The sequence below is a fragment of the Filobasidium floriforme genome (assembly GCF_021052385.1).
Source record: "Filobasidium floriforme strain CBS 6241 chromosome Unknown HD553scaffold_6, whole genome shotgun sequence".
In the NCBI taxonomy this organism is placed as follows: Eukaryota; Fungi; Basidiomycota; class Tremellomycetes; order Filobasidiales; family Filobasidiaceae; genus Filobasidium; species Filobasidium floriforme.
In genome coordinates this window covers 1027427-1044315 of record NW_025763627.1, presented here as the reverse complement: position 1 = coordinate 1044315, position 16889 = coordinate 1027427, and the positions used below count along the sequence as shown (strand labels likewise).

The 16889-nt window shown below is 53.8% G+C and overlaps 6 protein-coding genes across 6 annotated transcripts; 2 read left to right on the top strand and 4 right to left on the bottom strand.

The window, feature by feature from the left end:
• Positions 1 to 61: 61 nt before the first annotated feature.
• Positions 62 to 698, bottom strand: HD553DRAFT_269547 (ribosomal protein L32e; the record flags this gene model as incomplete). Its single annotated transcript, XM_046177621.1, has 4 exons — positions 62 to 104; positions 180 to 289; positions 367 to 500; positions 596 to 698. 4 exons carry the CDS (start codon positions 696 to 698, stop codon positions 62 to 64), a joined length of 390 nt encoding a protein of 129 aa, XP_046038269.1.
• Positions 699 to 3884: 3186 nt separating this feature from the next.
• On the top strand, positions 3885 to 4999 carry HD553DRAFT_308361 (putative cation transport-related protein). Its single transcript, XM_046179535.1, has 7 exons — positions 3885 to 3990; positions 4167 to 4201; positions 4297 to 4330; positions 4455 to 4484; positions 4560 to 4582; positions 4670 to 4689; positions 4767 to 4999. Coding segments are annotated over exons 1-7 (174 nt in total). The 5' UTR covers positions 3885 to 3988; the 3' UTR covers positions 4797 to 4999.
• Positions 5000 to 5247: 248 nt separating this feature from the next.
• On the top strand, positions 5248 to 6529 carry HD553DRAFT_308357 (uncharacterized protein). The gene is made up of 4 exons (XM_046179534.1): positions 5248 to 5582; positions 5664 to 5723; positions 5804 to 5974; positions 6063 to 6529. The coding sequence occupies exons 1-4, from the start codon at positions 5316 to 5318 to the stop codon at positions 6294 to 6296; spliced, it is 732 nt and encodes a 243-aa protein (XP_046038267.1). The 5' UTR covers positions 5248 to 5315; the 3' UTR covers positions 6297 to 6529.
• HD553DRAFT_308353 (urease accessory protein UreG) lies at positions 6485 to 8541 on the bottom strand. The gene is made up of 10 exons (XM_046179533.1): positions 8079 to 8541; positions 7924 to 8002; positions 7773 to 7843; positions 7664 to 7692; positions 7449 to 7518; positions 7211 to 7333; positions 7076 to 7116; positions 6958 to 7014; positions 6872 to 6895; positions 6485 to 6802 (listed from the first exon to the last, which is right to left on the bottom strand). Exons 1-10 carry the CDS (start codon positions 8272 to 8274, stop codon positions 6590 to 6592), a joined length of 903 nt encoding a protein of 300 aa, XP_046038266.1. The 5' UTR covers positions 8275 to 8541; the 3' UTR covers positions 6485 to 6589.
• A 760-nt stretch (positions 8542 to 9301) lies between these two features.
• Positions 9302 to 13947, bottom strand: HD553DRAFT_200644 (uncharacterized protein). Its single transcript, XM_046177097.1, has 6 exons — positions 13645 to 13947; positions 11109 to 13504; positions 10923 to 11038; positions 10537 to 10856; positions 10351 to 10475; positions 9302 to 10283 (listed from the first exon to the last, which is right to left on the bottom strand). Exons 1-6 carry the CDS (start codon positions 13699 to 13701, stop codon positions 9461 to 9463), a joined length of 3837 nt encoding a protein of 1278 aa, XP_046038265.1. The 5' UTR covers positions 13702 to 13947; the 3' UTR covers positions 9302 to 9460.
• Positions 13948 to 15425: 1478 nt separating this feature from the next.
• HD553DRAFT_308342 (uncharacterized protein) lies at positions 15426 to 16670 on the bottom strand. The gene is made up of 4 exons (XM_046179532.1): positions 16400 to 16670; positions 16275 to 16297; positions 15974 to 16175; positions 15426 to 15876 (listed from the first exon to the last, which is right to left on the bottom strand). Exons 1-4 carry the CDS (start codon positions 16603 to 16605, stop codon positions 15780 to 15782), a joined length of 528 nt encoding a protein of 175 aa, XP_046038264.1. The 5' UTR covers positions 16606 to 16670; the 3' UTR covers positions 15426 to 15779.
• Positions 16671 to 16889: the final 219 nt, after the last annotated feature.

The following is a 16889-nucleotide window of genomic DNA, read 5'->3' as shown; positions in this document are numbered from 1 at the left end:
CCATCGTTCTGCCCCGATGACGATCGACCCGCTCTCGTCCCTATCATCAACAGCGATCCGCTTATGCCTCCTCGGTTCGGAGACGGGCAGCGGCGTTGGTGACCCTGAAAAGTTGCGGCACGAGCGCACAAGGTCAGTAACAGTGCATTCCTTTGATATCGAATGATGCTTCGACTCACTTGACGTTCAAGACCTTGGCACGGGCCAAGATCTCGATCCTCTTCTTGGAAGAAACGTTGTGGGCGATGGTAGCGGCGTACTTGTTGGTGTGCATCAACAAGAGCTCCAACTATAGTTTCAAGCATATCGAGTTAACCTTCTACTCCTAACATCCTCCTTTGCCCCGACGCGAAATCTCCTACTCACGTCCTTGAGGTTGGAGACGACGACCGACTTCAAACCGTTGGGCATCATGTGCTTGGTCTTCTTGTTCGATCCGTATCCAATCTTGGGCATAGGGGTCTGACCCGAGAACCTTCGTCGGACTCGGTTGTCAATACCTGTTATTTTGTCAAGCATCAAAATCGATATGGTATTCCGTCAGTCGCCGTGTCGGGCATGCCAGGTTCGATCGTTGCAGGGCATTCCGACGCACCCTTCGGCTTCCTCCATGCCTCCTTGACACCGTGGTATCGGTCAGACTGGTGCCTCTTGAAGGTCTTGGTTCGCTTCTTGACGATGGGGATTGAAGAGGCCATTTCTACAAAGAGCGGCAGAGGTTGAAAAGTTAGGAAAGTTTATCCTGGACAGTCTGGGTCTGGGCGAGGTCGGTCGACCGGTCTAAGTCTAGGTCTTGAAGATCTGGGTTTAGGTCTAGGCGCAGGTATGGGTCGGCGTTGGTCTTGAGTTGGTCGTATGTCTGGGTTGACATTGTAGTTGCCAAAGATTAACGGGAATGTCGTCAATTCCGTCCGCATTCCGACGGACGACGAGATGCTGTCTCGATTCTCGTCGTTCGTCTAGCCTGCCCGAGTCGAGTGTCGTCACCGTGCGAGTCGTCCTGTGCTCCATGGCCTGCAGCAATCCTCCAACTCCGATTCCATCCTGCGCAGATCAACGCATCTTGCTCGTCCTTCCCTTCCCTTTGCCATAAACTATCGCCTGCTGCTCCGTCCAAGGATAGATCATCCTAAATCGACTAGGCTGTTCGTGCGAGGTCTTTCCTGACCGCCGTTCCCGTTCCCCAGTTGATACCGCCTTCTGACCTAGACCCTTTTCCTTTTGACCGGACCGACCGACCTGAACCAGACGTAGGTATACTCACTTGCTGATGTCGACCGTTCAAGTTGTCTCTTCCAAGTGGGTGAGCGAAAGGCTAGCAATTGTTACGAGGCGTCTTGAAGTCGTGATTACAGGTCGTTCGAGATCATCGACCTCTGGGAGCCCGACGAGCAGCGTGGGCCGTGAGCGCGCGAGGAAGGAGGAAGAGGGGAGAAGTTTCCGCTAAGCGCATTTTTTGGGTCGATATCGGCGCTTTCTCACGGGGGCGCGCTTTTAGTTGCGCGCGATATCCTCCTTTCTTTCATCGAAGAGGAAAAGCCTCCGCTTTCTCGACGGGTTTCGAACCTGAGACGGATGGTGATGGCACAACGTTTGACGGCGAGTAGTCTGTGAACCAGACGCACTTGCGCAGCAGGAGACACTCATGTTTGCGGCGGTGTCGTTTCGAAAGAGCTTGAATGTGCCACGTATCACTTCTCGTCTATACAAGTTGCCAGCCATAGACCGTTCGGTTCCATGATCATCTCAGGTGAACGCGGTAGAAATGGGTGGTTGTGCGATGACATCGGCGAGGACATCGAGATTATACGTTCCGAAATCCAGGAGATTGCATCACATTTCGTTTCCAGTTGCCTCGACCGTCCGGCTCTTAAGGTTCGGTGTGAAGCTCGAATGTCTCTTTGCAGGGAAATGTCGCGAAGCGAGTCCAATGAGGCGGGTCGAGGCCAGATATATCGGTCTTCCTGCGACATGAGTTTCGGCTTTGCGAATGAACATTGCCTAGCCTAAGCGATCAAATATTACTGACGTTCGAGACAGATGGATCCACGTCGGCTTGTAAACGTTATGCTTTCATCATCGCATCAAAGATTTCGGTTGTGCAGAAGGTTCGCGTCTTCAGCATTCCTGTTGAATTGTATGACCGTGCCGTCATCCCACTAACGTAGGACTGATCATCATGTCCATTCTCGCCAAGTCAAAGTTTCGCCCTGGCGAGATATCGAGTTGGAGGGGTGTCACTTGCTGCGACGCTGGAGACCCGTACGATGTAGGCGTAATTCCCAGTTCGAGCCGTCTAGCAAGCTTCTTTCGAAGTGTCGTATGGCACAAGGCCAACGGCAAGCATAATTGGAAATCGCCTAGTCCCGGTTGGACGTTGATCAGAATACAATGGATCTCATTCCGGGAACGAGCTGTTTCATTTAGGGGAAGGTTCCGGTTCGCAAATCGAAATGTTTCGGAACGATTGATGGAAGGGAGAGGGCATCTGGACGTAGAGAGACGCATCTCCTCCACGTCTGACCATACGGTCTGCTAGGATATCGCTGAAAGTTTTTGTTCAACAACAGGTGACATCGATTTGCACGCCGAATCTTGCCATCGGATTCGCCGCAATTGCGCATACATCGATTCATATCCTGTCCATCCTTTCTTCCATATCCCAACCATGGTCCGACTGTACTGTCCGTGCTGAGATCCAGCGGTGATTCAGTGTTCATTTAAGAGTATCTGAACAGTATCGCAAATGGAGGAGGACATACTCGAAGGAAACATTTGTCGCTATCCGCACGACGAATACATACTCAGTCACTCCTGCGTATAGCATGCGTCTGTTCGTGGAACTGAATTACTCAAGTATTTCTCTGGTTCAGAAGATCAATAATCGCTACATATCCTGACCTGTCTTATTGCATCCGAAAAGACTCGATCGAAAGACATTCTTGTCCGACCTTCTGACTAGCCAGATATGAGGCATCGAAAGGCATTAAAATCCGAGGATATCCCGTTCCCGAACTCGGCAACAAACGTTGAAGCTTGATCGTTTCGGACCGTGTTTCAAGTGGATGTCACCGAAACGTCATTCCGCTTGCAAACGGTACGCGCAGGAAGAATTGCATAAAACTCTATCGCTGAATTGATGAAAAGACAGCGTCTAGACGCCGATATGAGATCCTAGGCGGAAATCAACGAGTTCGTAGTCAAGATCCCTGCGTAGTCGAATATCGTGACTGCGGGCAGCCTTGCAGAGAGAGCCGGGGACATCGCTTATCCAGACCTTCTTCCGATCAAAGCCTCTTCGCTGCGGTTATCCTCTAATCGCACTTGCATTCTGGAATAGACGAAACAGTCATTCCAAGACGATCGAAGCGGCCGGGAACATAAAATCCTGAACTGACACATTTCACGGCGCTGTAGATCTGTAGACCTCAGTGGGATCAGGTGATCATATATTATCGATCACGCAACTATCTGGGCTTGCGGCACGAGTTTCGGAAGAACTCTTCCAGCTTCTAGGCGCGTAGGCGACGTCGTCCCCCAACGCCATCCAAGACGCAAGACGACCCAAAAGATGCCGACATCCGAGCCAAGCCAAACAAACGAAGACGACCTACAGTAGACGTATCTTTCCAAGGTGAAGCATGGGATTGGGCTGCGCCGGGTGCTGTAACACGATCCTCCTTACCCCCTGTAAACCCCTCGCCCCTCGAGGTTTTACATTTCTCGCAGCATAGCCTTTCGCTGCGGTCCCGTCGGACGCGCGCGCGAAAGAGGGACGGAGGGGTGTGACGTCATTTTCTGATTGGCTCAGCGACAAGCACTCCGTTGTTGTTTATATAGCCCACAAGGCCTAGCGAGGCAAAGCTGACGCCAGCCCAAAGCAGCATTCATATCCGTATTCATCTACATCTTTTCATCTCATCTATCTTCGGAAACCTCACCTAGAACCCTCCTCATCAAACTCACTCGATCAACGAAATCCAACACCATGTTAGTTCAACATCTCTCGCTCTGTGCTTAGGCAGGCCGGATCGCGTCCCGTTCTCGATGAAGCTCTGCAAGCTGCGAGATCCGCGAAGCGAGACGTCGAAGATCCGACCTGTCCAAAAGCACAACGCCAATCCTGCTCATACTCATTACTTTGGGTTGGTTCTTCATTATCGTAGGGCATTCACCGGAAGCGACATCTTGAAGATCATCTGTACGTCCTTGTCCTGGCCATCCAGCCATCAAACCTGAACACGTGCATCGATCACTGATCCTTATCGCTACCTTTGATCGAATCCGATAATACAGTGGCCATCTTTGTTCCTCCTCTCGGAGTGTTCATGTGAGCATCCTTACCAGGACTGATGGAGTCTGGGCGAGAAACTCTTCGGCTCGAGGGGGGAGGATGCGTCATGCACCTGGAGGATAACTTGCTGATATTGAACCTTCACGTTGCCCCTTCACAGTGAGCGTGGATGTAACGCCGACTTCTTCATGTACGTCGAAACTCTACCTTTCATGGCGATACGATACGAGGATGAAAGCTGACTTTCCGCATTTCTCCCGCATAGCAACATCTTGTTGACCATCTTGGGTTAGAATCGACAACACCATTTTAGAGACTGATGAACCGATTTACTGATGAACTTGCTTCTTCTCACCTTCTTCGTGTGATATATAGGTTACATTCCTGGTATCATCGTGAGTCGGCCTCCTTTGGTCGGAAAAACCCCGCACTACAGAGAATCTGACACCCCGTTCTTCCTTTATCTCTACAGCACGCCTTGTACATCATCCTCAAATATTAAGACGGTCGCCAATACAGCTAGAGCGATTGGACCGGATCGTTTGACGGATGGACGGAAGTGTAGAAGCGATGACGCCGAGAAAGGAGATGGCGATCGGACACATGATCGATGGCCGTCGACCCTTGTCCGGCTTTTTTCTGATTCGATGTAAACCGCCTGAGTATTGAGCGCAAAGCCAAGTGATATAATTCGATTTCCCCCTATTGTGACTTGCGATCTTGAACGGATGCCCCCCTCTGCCCTTGTATGGATTTCTGCCGGTCGATTATCCTCGATGTCTGTTCCGATTGCCGTGACCCAGACCGTGACGTCACTCCTGAACCCGTTCTCCCCGAAAGATTCCGGCTCCGGCTTACGCGAATTGGGCTCAGCGAGCCAGCCAGCCAGCAAATGACAGAAAGGTTTCGACCATCTCTACTCCTGTACTCCTACATCTCCCTCGATCCTCTCGCATACTTCTCACAATCTGCAACTCTTGAACTAATTACATCTTCAAATCGTCTCTTTCTCTTTCACAAAATGTTCCGAACCGCCCTCCGAACCTCTGCCGGCGCTGCCTTCCGCCAACAAGCCGTAGCCCGTCGTTACGCTTCTTCCTCATCCCACAAGGCTCCTGCTGGAGATGCTACCTGGGCCATGGGCAGCGCCGCCGTCTTTGGATCCATCACCGCTTATCTCTTGATGTCCGGAGGCAAGCCTGCAGAGGCTGCCGTGCACTCGACCTCGAACATGAAGATTGCGGATTCGACCGAGAAGAACGTCACCCCGGAGGATGCGCCCACTTTGGTCAGTTTCGACCTACGAACAGGCTGTCGGTGTAGCTAGTAGCTGATCGAGAACTGGATATACGTCTTCCACCCTCTTTAGACCAACACTTCTGCCGAGTCCGTACACAAGGGTTCCGGTCGTGCGATCAAGAGCATCGAGGTCAGTCCAACCACCCTCGTCCCTTCATGACGACGTCATTCCTCTGACAGACCCGAATACTCGTCGCCGGTAACTCACAGGGAGAGAAGACTGACGACTCGAGCGATGACAACGAGGACAAGGAGGAATCCTCTGCTCCTGCTCCTTCTGCTGAGGAGACCAGCGAGCCCGCTGAAGGTCGAAAGGCCGAAGATATCCCTGACTCCGAGATCTCTGGCAAGGCCGCTCAGGCCAGCATGAAGCTCGCCGAGGTGAGCCTCGAGTCAATTCGGCATACCAAGAATTTCCGGAGGTTATGATTCTGATTGGTTCATGCCTTGATGCCGTCGTTCGCTGCAGTCCGTCAACGTGCCCAAGGCGGCCATGAGTAACCAGACCGAGGATTCCTCCTCCAGCGATTCCGGCTCTGGCTCTAGCTCGGGTGAGGAGGGCGGTAAGATGGAGGCCGCCGACGAGGGTCGAAAGGCAGAGGACATTCCCGCTTCCGAGATCGAAAACTCGTTGCACCAGGCCGAGGTTAGTCAGGAGTCTGCTTGGAATGCATTCGATATGGAAACGCATTCATTCAGCTGACGCTCGGGTGGGATATCATTTGTTTTGGTTGTTATTCGTAGGAGGCATGTGTACCCAGCGCCACCTGGGCCGATGGCAAGCGAGAGTAGACGAGAATGGATAGAACAAAGAACCATCTAATTAAAGCATCATGTAAACCGAACCGTCGACATGAAAACAACATGAATTGCACCGAGGTTTGGCACATCGCGATCGATTCGGCATGCAAGCGATCGATTCGGCATGCAAGCGATGCGGCACAAAAGAAAACCGCTTGGCTTCGAGTGTCATGTGTTGTATGCCCCGATTACCAATCAAGCCCTGGCTTTGCCCTTTGCGTTGCCGAGCGGACGACCTTTACCTTGAGCTCCACTCACTTTCCAAGCCCCGAGGATGGCCTCCTTGATCTCCTGCACGCCATCATCGTGACGGATCGAGGCAAAGATCGTGGGACCTCCTTCTCGCATCATGGCGGCGTCTCGCTTCATCACGTCTAGCGAAGCTCCGACATAGGGCGCGAGGTCGATCTGAGCAAACGAGCGGAGCACGTCAGCGACGCTGAGGAATGTTTGGCATGTGATGCTTCCAAGACTCACTTTGTTGACGATAAGGAGGTCCGACTGCGGAAAGGTCGTGTCAGCCGTAGCCTTCAGGTCTCCTTGTGGCCATATGGTCTGCTCACCTGCGAGATACCGGGTCCGCCTTTACGTGGTACCTTGTCACCTCCGCTCACGTCGATCTGTCGATTTGAGGTCGGTCAGGTATCGCTCAAGAAGCACCCTATGCCCCTTGCGACTCACGACGTAGATGATGTAGTCAGCCAATTCTCTCGAATAGTTTGCTAGGTCGAGCATATCGAAAGGACGTAGATCAATACCGAGGATCTCGTTCTCTCGCCAACTAGATCCCGTAACAACTCGGCACGCCAGACTCACCTGCGAGGTTGTCACCGCCACTCTCGACGAACAACAACTCGGTCTCGTAGATCCCCTGCAGCTCTTCCAGCGCGTGCATGTTGGCCGAGATGTCTTCCCGGATAGCGGCGTGCGGACAACCGCCTGCCAGGGGGGAACAGGAACGGAAACACAAGGACAAGGCGGGATATAGCGTATGGTTCAGTTCTTCGCCTTGTTCGGCTGGAGCTCGACTCGACTCGACTCGACCGGGACTCACCCGTCTCGACAGCCCGGACCCGACCTTGATCCTCGAGCGCGTTGTTCCTGATCAAGAACTCTTGATCTTCCTATCGATTTCGGCCCCGTGTGAGAGCAAGATAATCGCGATAATTAGATAGCGAAGTTTCGAGGAGAAATGTCGCGCAGATCGAGTAGGGCCGATAATCAGAACGATGCGATTGGAACGGGTTTGGATGGCAGGAGGATACGAACCTTTGTGAAGATGTCGTTGGTCACCACAGCTGTCATGCGCGTTGAAGAGGTAGTAAGGATGAGCTTGCCAGTCAAGGATGGACAGCATAAATCCAGCCAATGGTCGTACCGATGTTGTATTCGTCCCGGAAAGCCCGACACAAGGCCAAGAGCAAAGCGGTCTTTCCCGACCCGACAGGACTAGAATGGGTGACATACCGGTGCGGCAGAGCTGATTGAGTCGGGGCAGATTCGCACGGAGATCACATAAAGCGACTTGCCCTCCAATCCCGATAGTAAACGCTCGCTCTTCGAAATCCCTAGCAGAGAAATCGGGCATGTTGCGCTCGGAATATTTCCCTATTATGGATTAAACAGCCCCTATTTCAGTCGACTGACTCCTTGATCAAGAGTCCCAAGTAGAACCGGTACCCACCTGGGTTTTCCAGATGTTCATGCGTATGTCCATGCTCTACCGGTGTCCACGTTCCGGTGGCAGCGTCGTGCAGATGAGCTACACCCCCGTGGTCGTGTCCGTGTCCGTGCCCGTTGTGGTGGTCGAATTCGGGCCTCGAACCGGCAGCCAGGAGCGCGGTCGACAGTCTGTCTTGGAATTGAACCTTTTGTGCCATCGTTTAATGAGATTTGAGGTAAGTTGTGGAGGTTGTTCTCGCTGTCAAAGCTGCCAATCAGTAGCTCAGTAGCAGTTACTTGTCGTGCAGTCGTTGTATTTGATTTCGGCTCTTCCCTTCCTTCCTCCTTGATCTCTCTCGGATCTCTTGCTAATCAGCCGCAACCTCCCGAACCAAACACGAGGCAGGGAGGCGCCCGGAGTTGCAGAGATTTGCTTCCGACGGGGCACGGGAACGAGAGATAAGGGAGTCTCCACGATCTCGGACGGGGGCTTCGGAAGAGAGAGACCCCAGACCCCCTCCCACATCGGAGCGGTATCTTCGTCGTCGTCATGCTAGCCAGTCGTCGTTATTGATGGTCTGTACAAATGATACATACAAGTAGCCAGGCAGTACTGGCCGTAATGCAATCCAGAGCGCAAGATGCTTTTTGATGCCACGTCGAACTCTCGCTTTCCTACGCGTCTATAATCGTCCTTGGAGCCTCTTGTTCACGCTGTCGATATGTTTCCGGTTCTTCATGTGGATCTCGAGGTTCGAAGGTTCACAAGAATAGACCTTGCCTGGGCTATATATCACGACAAGGAGGAAAAAACACCATCGTCTCCATCAGCGCAATGTACAATGCGATGCGATTCCCGAGGACGATGAATGGGATGAGACTTACCAATCGAGACATTTCATCTTCCAATGAGTCCGCTCGTCGCCCGAAGCGTTGGGACGGTAGACGGGGTCTAGACGATCGTGCGGTCTCGTCTGCTTGAAATGCATCAAGACCTCCTTGACCCATTCAGGTAATGGTGGTGTCTATCAGTCGAATACGCGAAGGAGATGGAAAGCACGGTCAGGCTTAGTTGGCGGAAGCGATTCACACGTCCCACTCACGCTTCCCGATGTCACCCGTTGAAGGGCCACGCCCGGTCTTGACGGCGTCAACGGCACACGGGGCGACTGGACCTCGCTGGGTCGGTGCACGACGGGCGAAGGGGTGGGTGCAGCGAGGCTCGTCGATGCGGGAGCTGGACCGTCTTCCGAAAACGTCGAGTCGGGCGAAGCGACATCCTGGAAGGGCGGCGGGGTGACTTCCTTGCTCTTGGCCGTCTCGACCGGGAAGAGGGGAGCTGTTACAAGCACAAGAGACGCATGGTGTTTCTTCAGTTTTCGCCTTGCCACGCATGAACTCGGGTCATACCGACTTACCACAATCGGAACACAAGTTGGGTCGTCCGAGCGGTCCGTCGAACCGTCTCTTGTCATCCAAGACAGCCTCGGGGCGATGACAGTGCGAGCAAGTCCACGCACTAGGCGGACGTTCCTTCGGAGGGTCCACCGGACGGGTGTGGATGTTGCTAGAAGATGACGTACGGCGAGCAGGTCCTGCGACTTCTTCTTTGATAGGAGGCTGGACAACGGCTTTGGCAGGTTCGGGAGAAGCCGTATTGACACGGTTTCTTCTGCTAGCCCTTACGGCCATGACGACGCTCTGCTCCGGACTAGGTGCCGCCGAATGATCGTCGTGTTGCAACTCGCTCGTCATCGTCGTGATGTTAGCTTTCGCGGCGATAGCAGCGGCCCTTCTCGGCGCCGTCTTGGTCCTCGTCGGAGTCGGCTTCATGGGCAGCGGTAGCTTGGGAATGGCCGAAAGCACGATCGGAACACCATTCTCGTCCATACCCCCGCTGATCCTGCTGCGATTCGTCTTGACGGGTTCACGATCTGGTAGGGCGACCAACCTCCTCGCCCGAGTACCTCGCTTCTTCTTGCGGTCCTTGTCCTTGTCCCGATCTCGCTCGAACGCGTGCTGGTCCATCTCCGTGACGGCGGTCAGGAAGGGCGTATATGTTGAGATCAAGTTGCTATCGTTACGGACCACTTCGCTCAATGGGGGCAAAAAGTCGGCAGCCAAGTCTTGGTCGGCGATGCGACTACCGTCGAACGCGTATCCGACCAAAGTCAGAGACTTGAGATAGGCTTGCATCTGTTCCCGGATGTCGTGGGCGATGGCAGTCCTACGCGAGAATGGGCAGTGTTAGACAGACTCGCCTTGCCGAAGGCTTTTGATCTGGATAGACTCACTTGAACTCGCCGTTCAGGCCTAATTCGAGCGAATACACCTCGGCGAAGTGTTCTGGCGTCGTTTCTGACTGTATGTCCCACTCGAAGCAATCCGTCAAGTGCATTTCGCCAGAGATGATGTCGAGCTAGATGGCGCAGAGAATTAGTATGACAGTATGCAGTCGGTCAACAGCCGCAACGCCTAACCTGTATCCTAATCCGCAAATCGTAAGGTAACCCTTCCACATCCCCAACCATCAGATCTTCAACAGGCATTGGCCTGTCATCCTCGTCGGCATGTTCATCGAGCGACAGAGCTTCTTTCCGCATGCGCTTCCACCACTCAACGTCATCATCTGTCAAGGCACTCTCCACTTCGGCCAAAGTGGATTGCGGAACGATGGCTTGCTCGGCGTCTCGCACCCGCTCTTTTATTGTTTCCGCTATACGAGTCCGCGAAGGCTCCATCGGCAGATCAAAGTCCTCGCAAATGGTCTGCGCGAACATTTCTGGCGTGATGAGGGGGTCTGAGGTGGAGGTCAAGCAGGATCAATGTCTGCTGGACTTGGTAAGCATGACATTCTATTACTTACCCGAAGCGTTCCATATGAAGGTATCCTGGAATCTGCTCTGATCCAGCTCGAGATCTATACGCACAGGTATCAGTCGATCCTGCACATTCGCCGGTGCTCGCAGTTGCGCTTTCGTACTGCAGACGGTGTAGGTATAGACTAATCAGTCGAGTGAGCGTCGTGGACCTCCACAAACGAACGACCTACAATCGGAGGGCCATGTGTTTGCCGTTCATCCGCTTCTTGTCCCTCTGATTGTTTTTGTCGACTGGCCAGATCAAGTCGAGCCCCGTCGCTGGTCTCGCTTTAGGCATCCGCTTGTCGTGTTCCCACCAAGCAGGTTGTTGAGTGGCTCTCCATTCCTGCATACGCTCACTCATCTGCTTGCGCTGTACGTCCCAAGCCGATGCGTAATCGATATCTCGATCGATCCACGTCCGCATTTGATTCTTCGTCCCGTCAGAGAGCGGTTGGATTGCACCGCCTAGAGTAGGATCCTTCATCTCGTCGAGCTCATCTGGTATTCGCTGCAGATGCATGATGGGGAGGGTCGGATGTCGGTATTTCTGCCAAGACTCGATCGGCACCGGCTCGTACGCCGGGGAAGGAGGCTTTATTGGTATGGATGGAGCGGATGGTGGGGGAGGGGCAACATTGATGGGATGAACCGGATTTACCGGACCTGGCAGTATACTTGGACCAGCAGCCGCGTTATTTGACTGCTCGGCGGCAGCGGGGACAGCAACCGCTTCCCGCTGCTTGAGATCGTTGGCAGCGTTCTTCTTCGGTTTCGCCTTGTGACTACGTTTCTTCTCATCCTTCTTCGGCGGGTTTGCAGGCGACTTGGCGGGTTTGCCTTCGGCCTGACCCTTTCGGCCAGACGCGCCGTTCGGGCCAGAAGATGCAGGTGTGGAAGCTGGCGGCTGCATTTGCGGCTGCTGCTGCTGCTGTTGTTGAAGCTGCTGCTGTGGAAGCTGCGGCTGCTGCTGATGCTGTTGTTGTTGCGCTTGTTGTTGCTGCTGGACCCTTGCGAGGACGGCGACCTGCTGCACGTACTTTTGCATGCTCGCTATCGTCTCGGGGTCAACCGCACCTGATCTCAGCAGCTCGTGAGCCTTGACGAGGCTCGCAAAGAACGCCGGCTGGTTCTGTCGCATGACGTCTGCCGTGCTCGGGTTCGACAACGCTTGTATGTAAGGTAACAGTCGAGGATCAAACGGGCAATTCGGAGGCATCGGTATCGACTGGGGAAGAGCCATCCCGCTAGGCAGTTGCTGCTGTTGCTGCGGAACGTTCCCGTTCATACCCTGGGGTAGCTGCATCGCTTGTAATCCCGCTTGACTCATCCCCTGCTGACCGCCAGGCATCATGCCACCGAGATTCATCCCCTGCGGTTGACCTAGACCCTGAGCCTGCTGCGTCTGGCCCGCACCGCCATCCGTATTCTGCCTCTTATTCCTCATGTTTGTTCCAGGTGATCCTTGACCAGCCCCGGGACCAGCCCCGACCCCACCTATCGAGCTGCGTTCTTTTCGCTTGCCCAACAGGGTCGAAGCGTTGATATTGGTCGGCATCCCCATTTGCGGCGGAAAGCCCGTCTGCGGAGTCGGCGTGGACGGCGGCATCTGTTGTTGCTGTCCTTGAACTTGCGTTTGGGCTTGAGAATGATGGGACGCAGCTGAGGACGGTCGAGGCACATGCTGTTGATACATGTTCGGCGTGAACTGGGTGTTCATTCTCGGCGACGGGGACGAGTTGGACCCTCCCGCTGCGGCAACTCCGGGGAAACTTGGCTGAGGTTTCTGACCCGGTTGCATCGGTTGGTTCTGGCCCCTGAACGGTTGACCCATCCCTCCCTGCTGCTGAAGATTCATCTGGATTCCGCCGCCTTGTTGTTGTTGCTGCTGTTGCTGTTGCTGCTGCTGCTGCTGTTGATGGTGCTGCTGCATCTGCTGTTGGAAATGCTGCTGTTGCTGCTGCATCCCTCCCAGTCCCATGTTCATTCCTGCCCCTAAACCCGCCTGCATCCCCATTCCCATCCCCATACCCGTCCCGCCCATTTGACCGTTGTTCATCCCTCCAGCCACGCCAGCGATCGGGTTGGAAGCGAGAGCCTGCATTGCCCTGACCATGGTCGGATGGTTCATCATCCCCTGGGGTATCTGCGGTTGTCCACCTGTACTCTGTTGTCGACCCATGGCGGGTGAAAATGACTGTTGCGGCTGTTGACCTATCCCGCCGAGGTTGAGCGTCCCCTGACCCGCTTGACCTTGACCCTGACCTTGACCTTGCGCCTGAGCTTGAGCTTGAGCCTGAGCCTGTACCTGCCGGTACGCTGCTAGTGTGGCCATCTGCGTCTGCTGGTACAACGGCAGACTCGAGTTCATCTGCTGCTGTTGTTGCTGACCGACGTTCATGTTGAGGTTCCCACCGGCTTGACTGAACATTTGCGGGTTAAATCCCATGGGCAGGCCGTTATTGCCCAGCCCGAGGCTTGGAGAGCCGCTGTTGTTTCCGGCATTGTTGAGGTTGTTGCTGTTGTTATTGGAAGCTCCGAATTGACTGGTAGGAAACCCATTCATCTGAGCCAGAGCTTGGTAGTTCTGTTCGCATCCCCGGTAAGATGGACGACAAAGAAGATCAAGTCGAGCGAGATCACGAAAGACACCCAAACCAGAATCGTCAGATCCTCCCACCTCATCTGCATCGAGGTACCTTATCATGATCCTGAAGCTAAACTCACAGGCTGTTGCTGGTTCGATCCTTGCGCCTGGCCATACTGCCCATAATCGGGGTTCATCCTCGTCAAAGAACCCGATGCCGGGTGAGGAAGCAGAGAGGTCTCCTACTCCTGCTCTCCGTTCGTTCTACTTTTTTACACTGCGCTGTTCAGGTCTTCCTCGATCCCTGTTCGCTGAGTCGCAGCAGACTGTTGAATGGATGCGACCAGGTCGAGACGGCGATGTCGAATGGGGTCAATCAAAACGCGAGGGCCAAGTCCGGAAGAGGTATCGATCCATCCGCCGCTCTCGTCCTATAAGATCTTGAATCTCACTGTCGACCTCGTCTCTGTTCTACGGTATTGGCAAGGCGAAGGCTACCACCGATATCAACCTCCTTGTTGAACTGCCTCAAGAGGTTGATTGCCGGTAGTAATCGATAGATCCGATAGATGTTCACCGAAGGCAGGCAGAGAAAGAAGCCTTCGCGCGAACGGGTGCGTGATGAGACCCTCCTTCGACTGAGATGACACCGGCTAAGATCGGGCAAGGATACCGTGTCCTGCTTCTACCTAAGAGAAGATGCCTATGTCGATTGTCTGAAGGTGTCGAAAGTCATCGAGGTGTGATGTTAACGTAGGATGCCTTGGACGTGCAATTGACCTGTTTGGGACGAGCTGGGTTGCTGCTGCCTAGACGCGATTGCTAGGCGAGATCTGACTGACTGAGATGTTGATAACGCATACGCGCTTTCATCCATCTCGCTTTCCCTATTGGGCCTACACCAGCTACACCTTTGAGTCTGCAGCTTGATATGGATGGACAGTTCTAACGAGACATGCGAGACAAAGCCCGAGTCCTGAATCTGTAATCTGTGATCTGACGATCTGATAGCGATGAGATGATAAACCAGGTACGTAACCCAAAACTCCGGATGAACAGGGACTAGGCGAGGGCGAGGGCGAGGAAAGAGAGGGTCGTTCGGCTCCGAGCGGCCGGGTCAAGAACAGAGAGAAACGGCAAATCGAATTGACCGGGAACACGAAAAACCATGGAAGAACATTCGGGGAATTCCAATCCCACCTCCTTCTTCGCATTCTTGCCGTGGTTTAGCGTGTACCGTATCGTAGTCGGCCGATAGTGGAGGACGAGAGGTAGATGAATCCCATGCGCCCATGCACCCCCCACCCACCTCGCCTCGCCTCGGTCTTGGCGTGCCGAAGGGTCGGGGATCGAGGGTGGTGAAAGGGGGGTTCGTCACCATGGTACCATGACCAGAATCATCAGATGATACGTTATCGGCGGCCATACCGGAAAGATTTTCCGAACCGAGAGACCAGATCTGATCTTGATCTTGATCCGATCCATTTTCGATCGAGGGCATTCCCTTGCGCGGGGCGTTTCGTGATATTCGGATCTTTTGTCATCGCCCCCCACCCCCGACCCACGCCGTACAACTCCCGCCCGAGACCGACACCCACAACCCAAATCCAGAGGCAGAGAATTCATGAAGCCGAGATCCATCGCCTTCGATCCGTGATTGTCCCTGCCGGATTCTTGGTCTTTTGCTTGCGACTGCGAGCGAAGTGAAAGCAGATGTCTACGAGCTACGAGCACACGCTGGAGCCGAAGTGCAAGATCAACTGCTGTAAAGTGTTGTCGAAACATGACGTTGTTACAGGATCACGAACCGTCCTCGACATGATTGCCGTGCCTCTGTTCTCGATCGAACGCCTTTTCTTGTCAACTATCGGCATGCCTACGAGGCTAAGCACGTAGACTCTGTACAAGATAGCCTGTCGACCCTCCATCGAGATTCCGATCTCCTTTCGACATTTCGATAATCAGACGAGTTCCAATGACTCGCAATCGTGATCACCTTGGAATTTATCACAAGTATTACCGGAACACGCAATTTGACGTTTCACAAAAGCAAGCTACAGGCCACAGGTGGATATACAAGGTATATGACTACAAGCACTGCGGGTGCGAGGAAATGAGCCGGTCAAGCTCATTTTGAAGCGACTGATTCGTCTTGGAGTTTCTTGCTCGTAGCGATTTCGCTCGAGTATGTATGTGAGGGTGCATCTAAATGCGACAAGTTCTATGGCAACGCTCGGCCGTCATCTTGAGACTCTGTTCATCGCATTCGTCCAGCTCAGGTAGTCGTCGTAGCGGTCGTCATCGAAGTCGGTGTAGATGATGTAGAAGCCTCCTTCTCCCCGAAGTTCGGTGGGAAATTCGCTGGCGGTGCGCTTCACATGCACAACACGACCGGAAATCAACCTTCCGCCCTTATTCCCGCCTGCCATGCATGCAAACTTCGAAACGCAGGACTACAGTATGACTCACCTCCTCACATCCCAAACATCCTCACTGCTCCCCCCAACCCTCCTTGCAGCCCACCACCCCGCCCTCCGCCTGATCCACATCTTGCGCCGTTCTTCCTCGTCCACGCTTTTTAGGGACATGCAGTATTTGAAGTCTTCGAACTTGGTGGTACAGACTTTGGGGGCGCCGTGCCGGTAGACGTTGCGGAGTTGAGGGCCGAGGGCTGTCGAGGGTTGGTAAAGAAAAGAGTTCCGAATGAGGGTGAGCGATGATGTTTCGAGAGAAGAGGGTAACGCCCATGTGGGCGTTAGGGGGGACGTACCGTAACAGCTCAGGAATTCGTCACTGTCGTTCCATAACCCGACCGACCAGGTCCACCTCATTAGCTGACCCGACCCGACCTGATCTGACCTGGACTTGATCGCCAGTAACAGCTCCTCGACTCACAATAGAGTCATACAACCGGGTACTTCCTCGAAAGTAGGATACTGAGCCGCTTGGAGCTGGAGCTCGTTTTGAAAGATGGCATCGTATCGCTTCAACGTCGGGGTCGGGTGGGTTGATGTTGTGGTTGGTATTGATGTCGATGTCGATGTTGATGCTGATGCGGCGTCGGTCGTCGGATGGACGGCTGAAGAGGTGGAATTGGACATGACGGATTGGATCTCGGAACGAGCGGTGGTGAGGTGCAATGGGCGGCGTCAGGACAGATGATCAGCATCCCAAGAATCAAGGTATCGAGGTGCATGGTGTGATGGTGGCCGGGGTGCACCGAATCTCGACTTTGGCTTATCTGCGCGTCGCCTGATGAAGATGACGCGGACATGAGATAAAGCGATATTGGTATGGTCAAATATGCTGATGTCCGTTTTTATACCTGTGATCGTCGTTGAAACGATTCGTAACCGCTCGTCGTTATCGCGCCATCGCTCGCTCT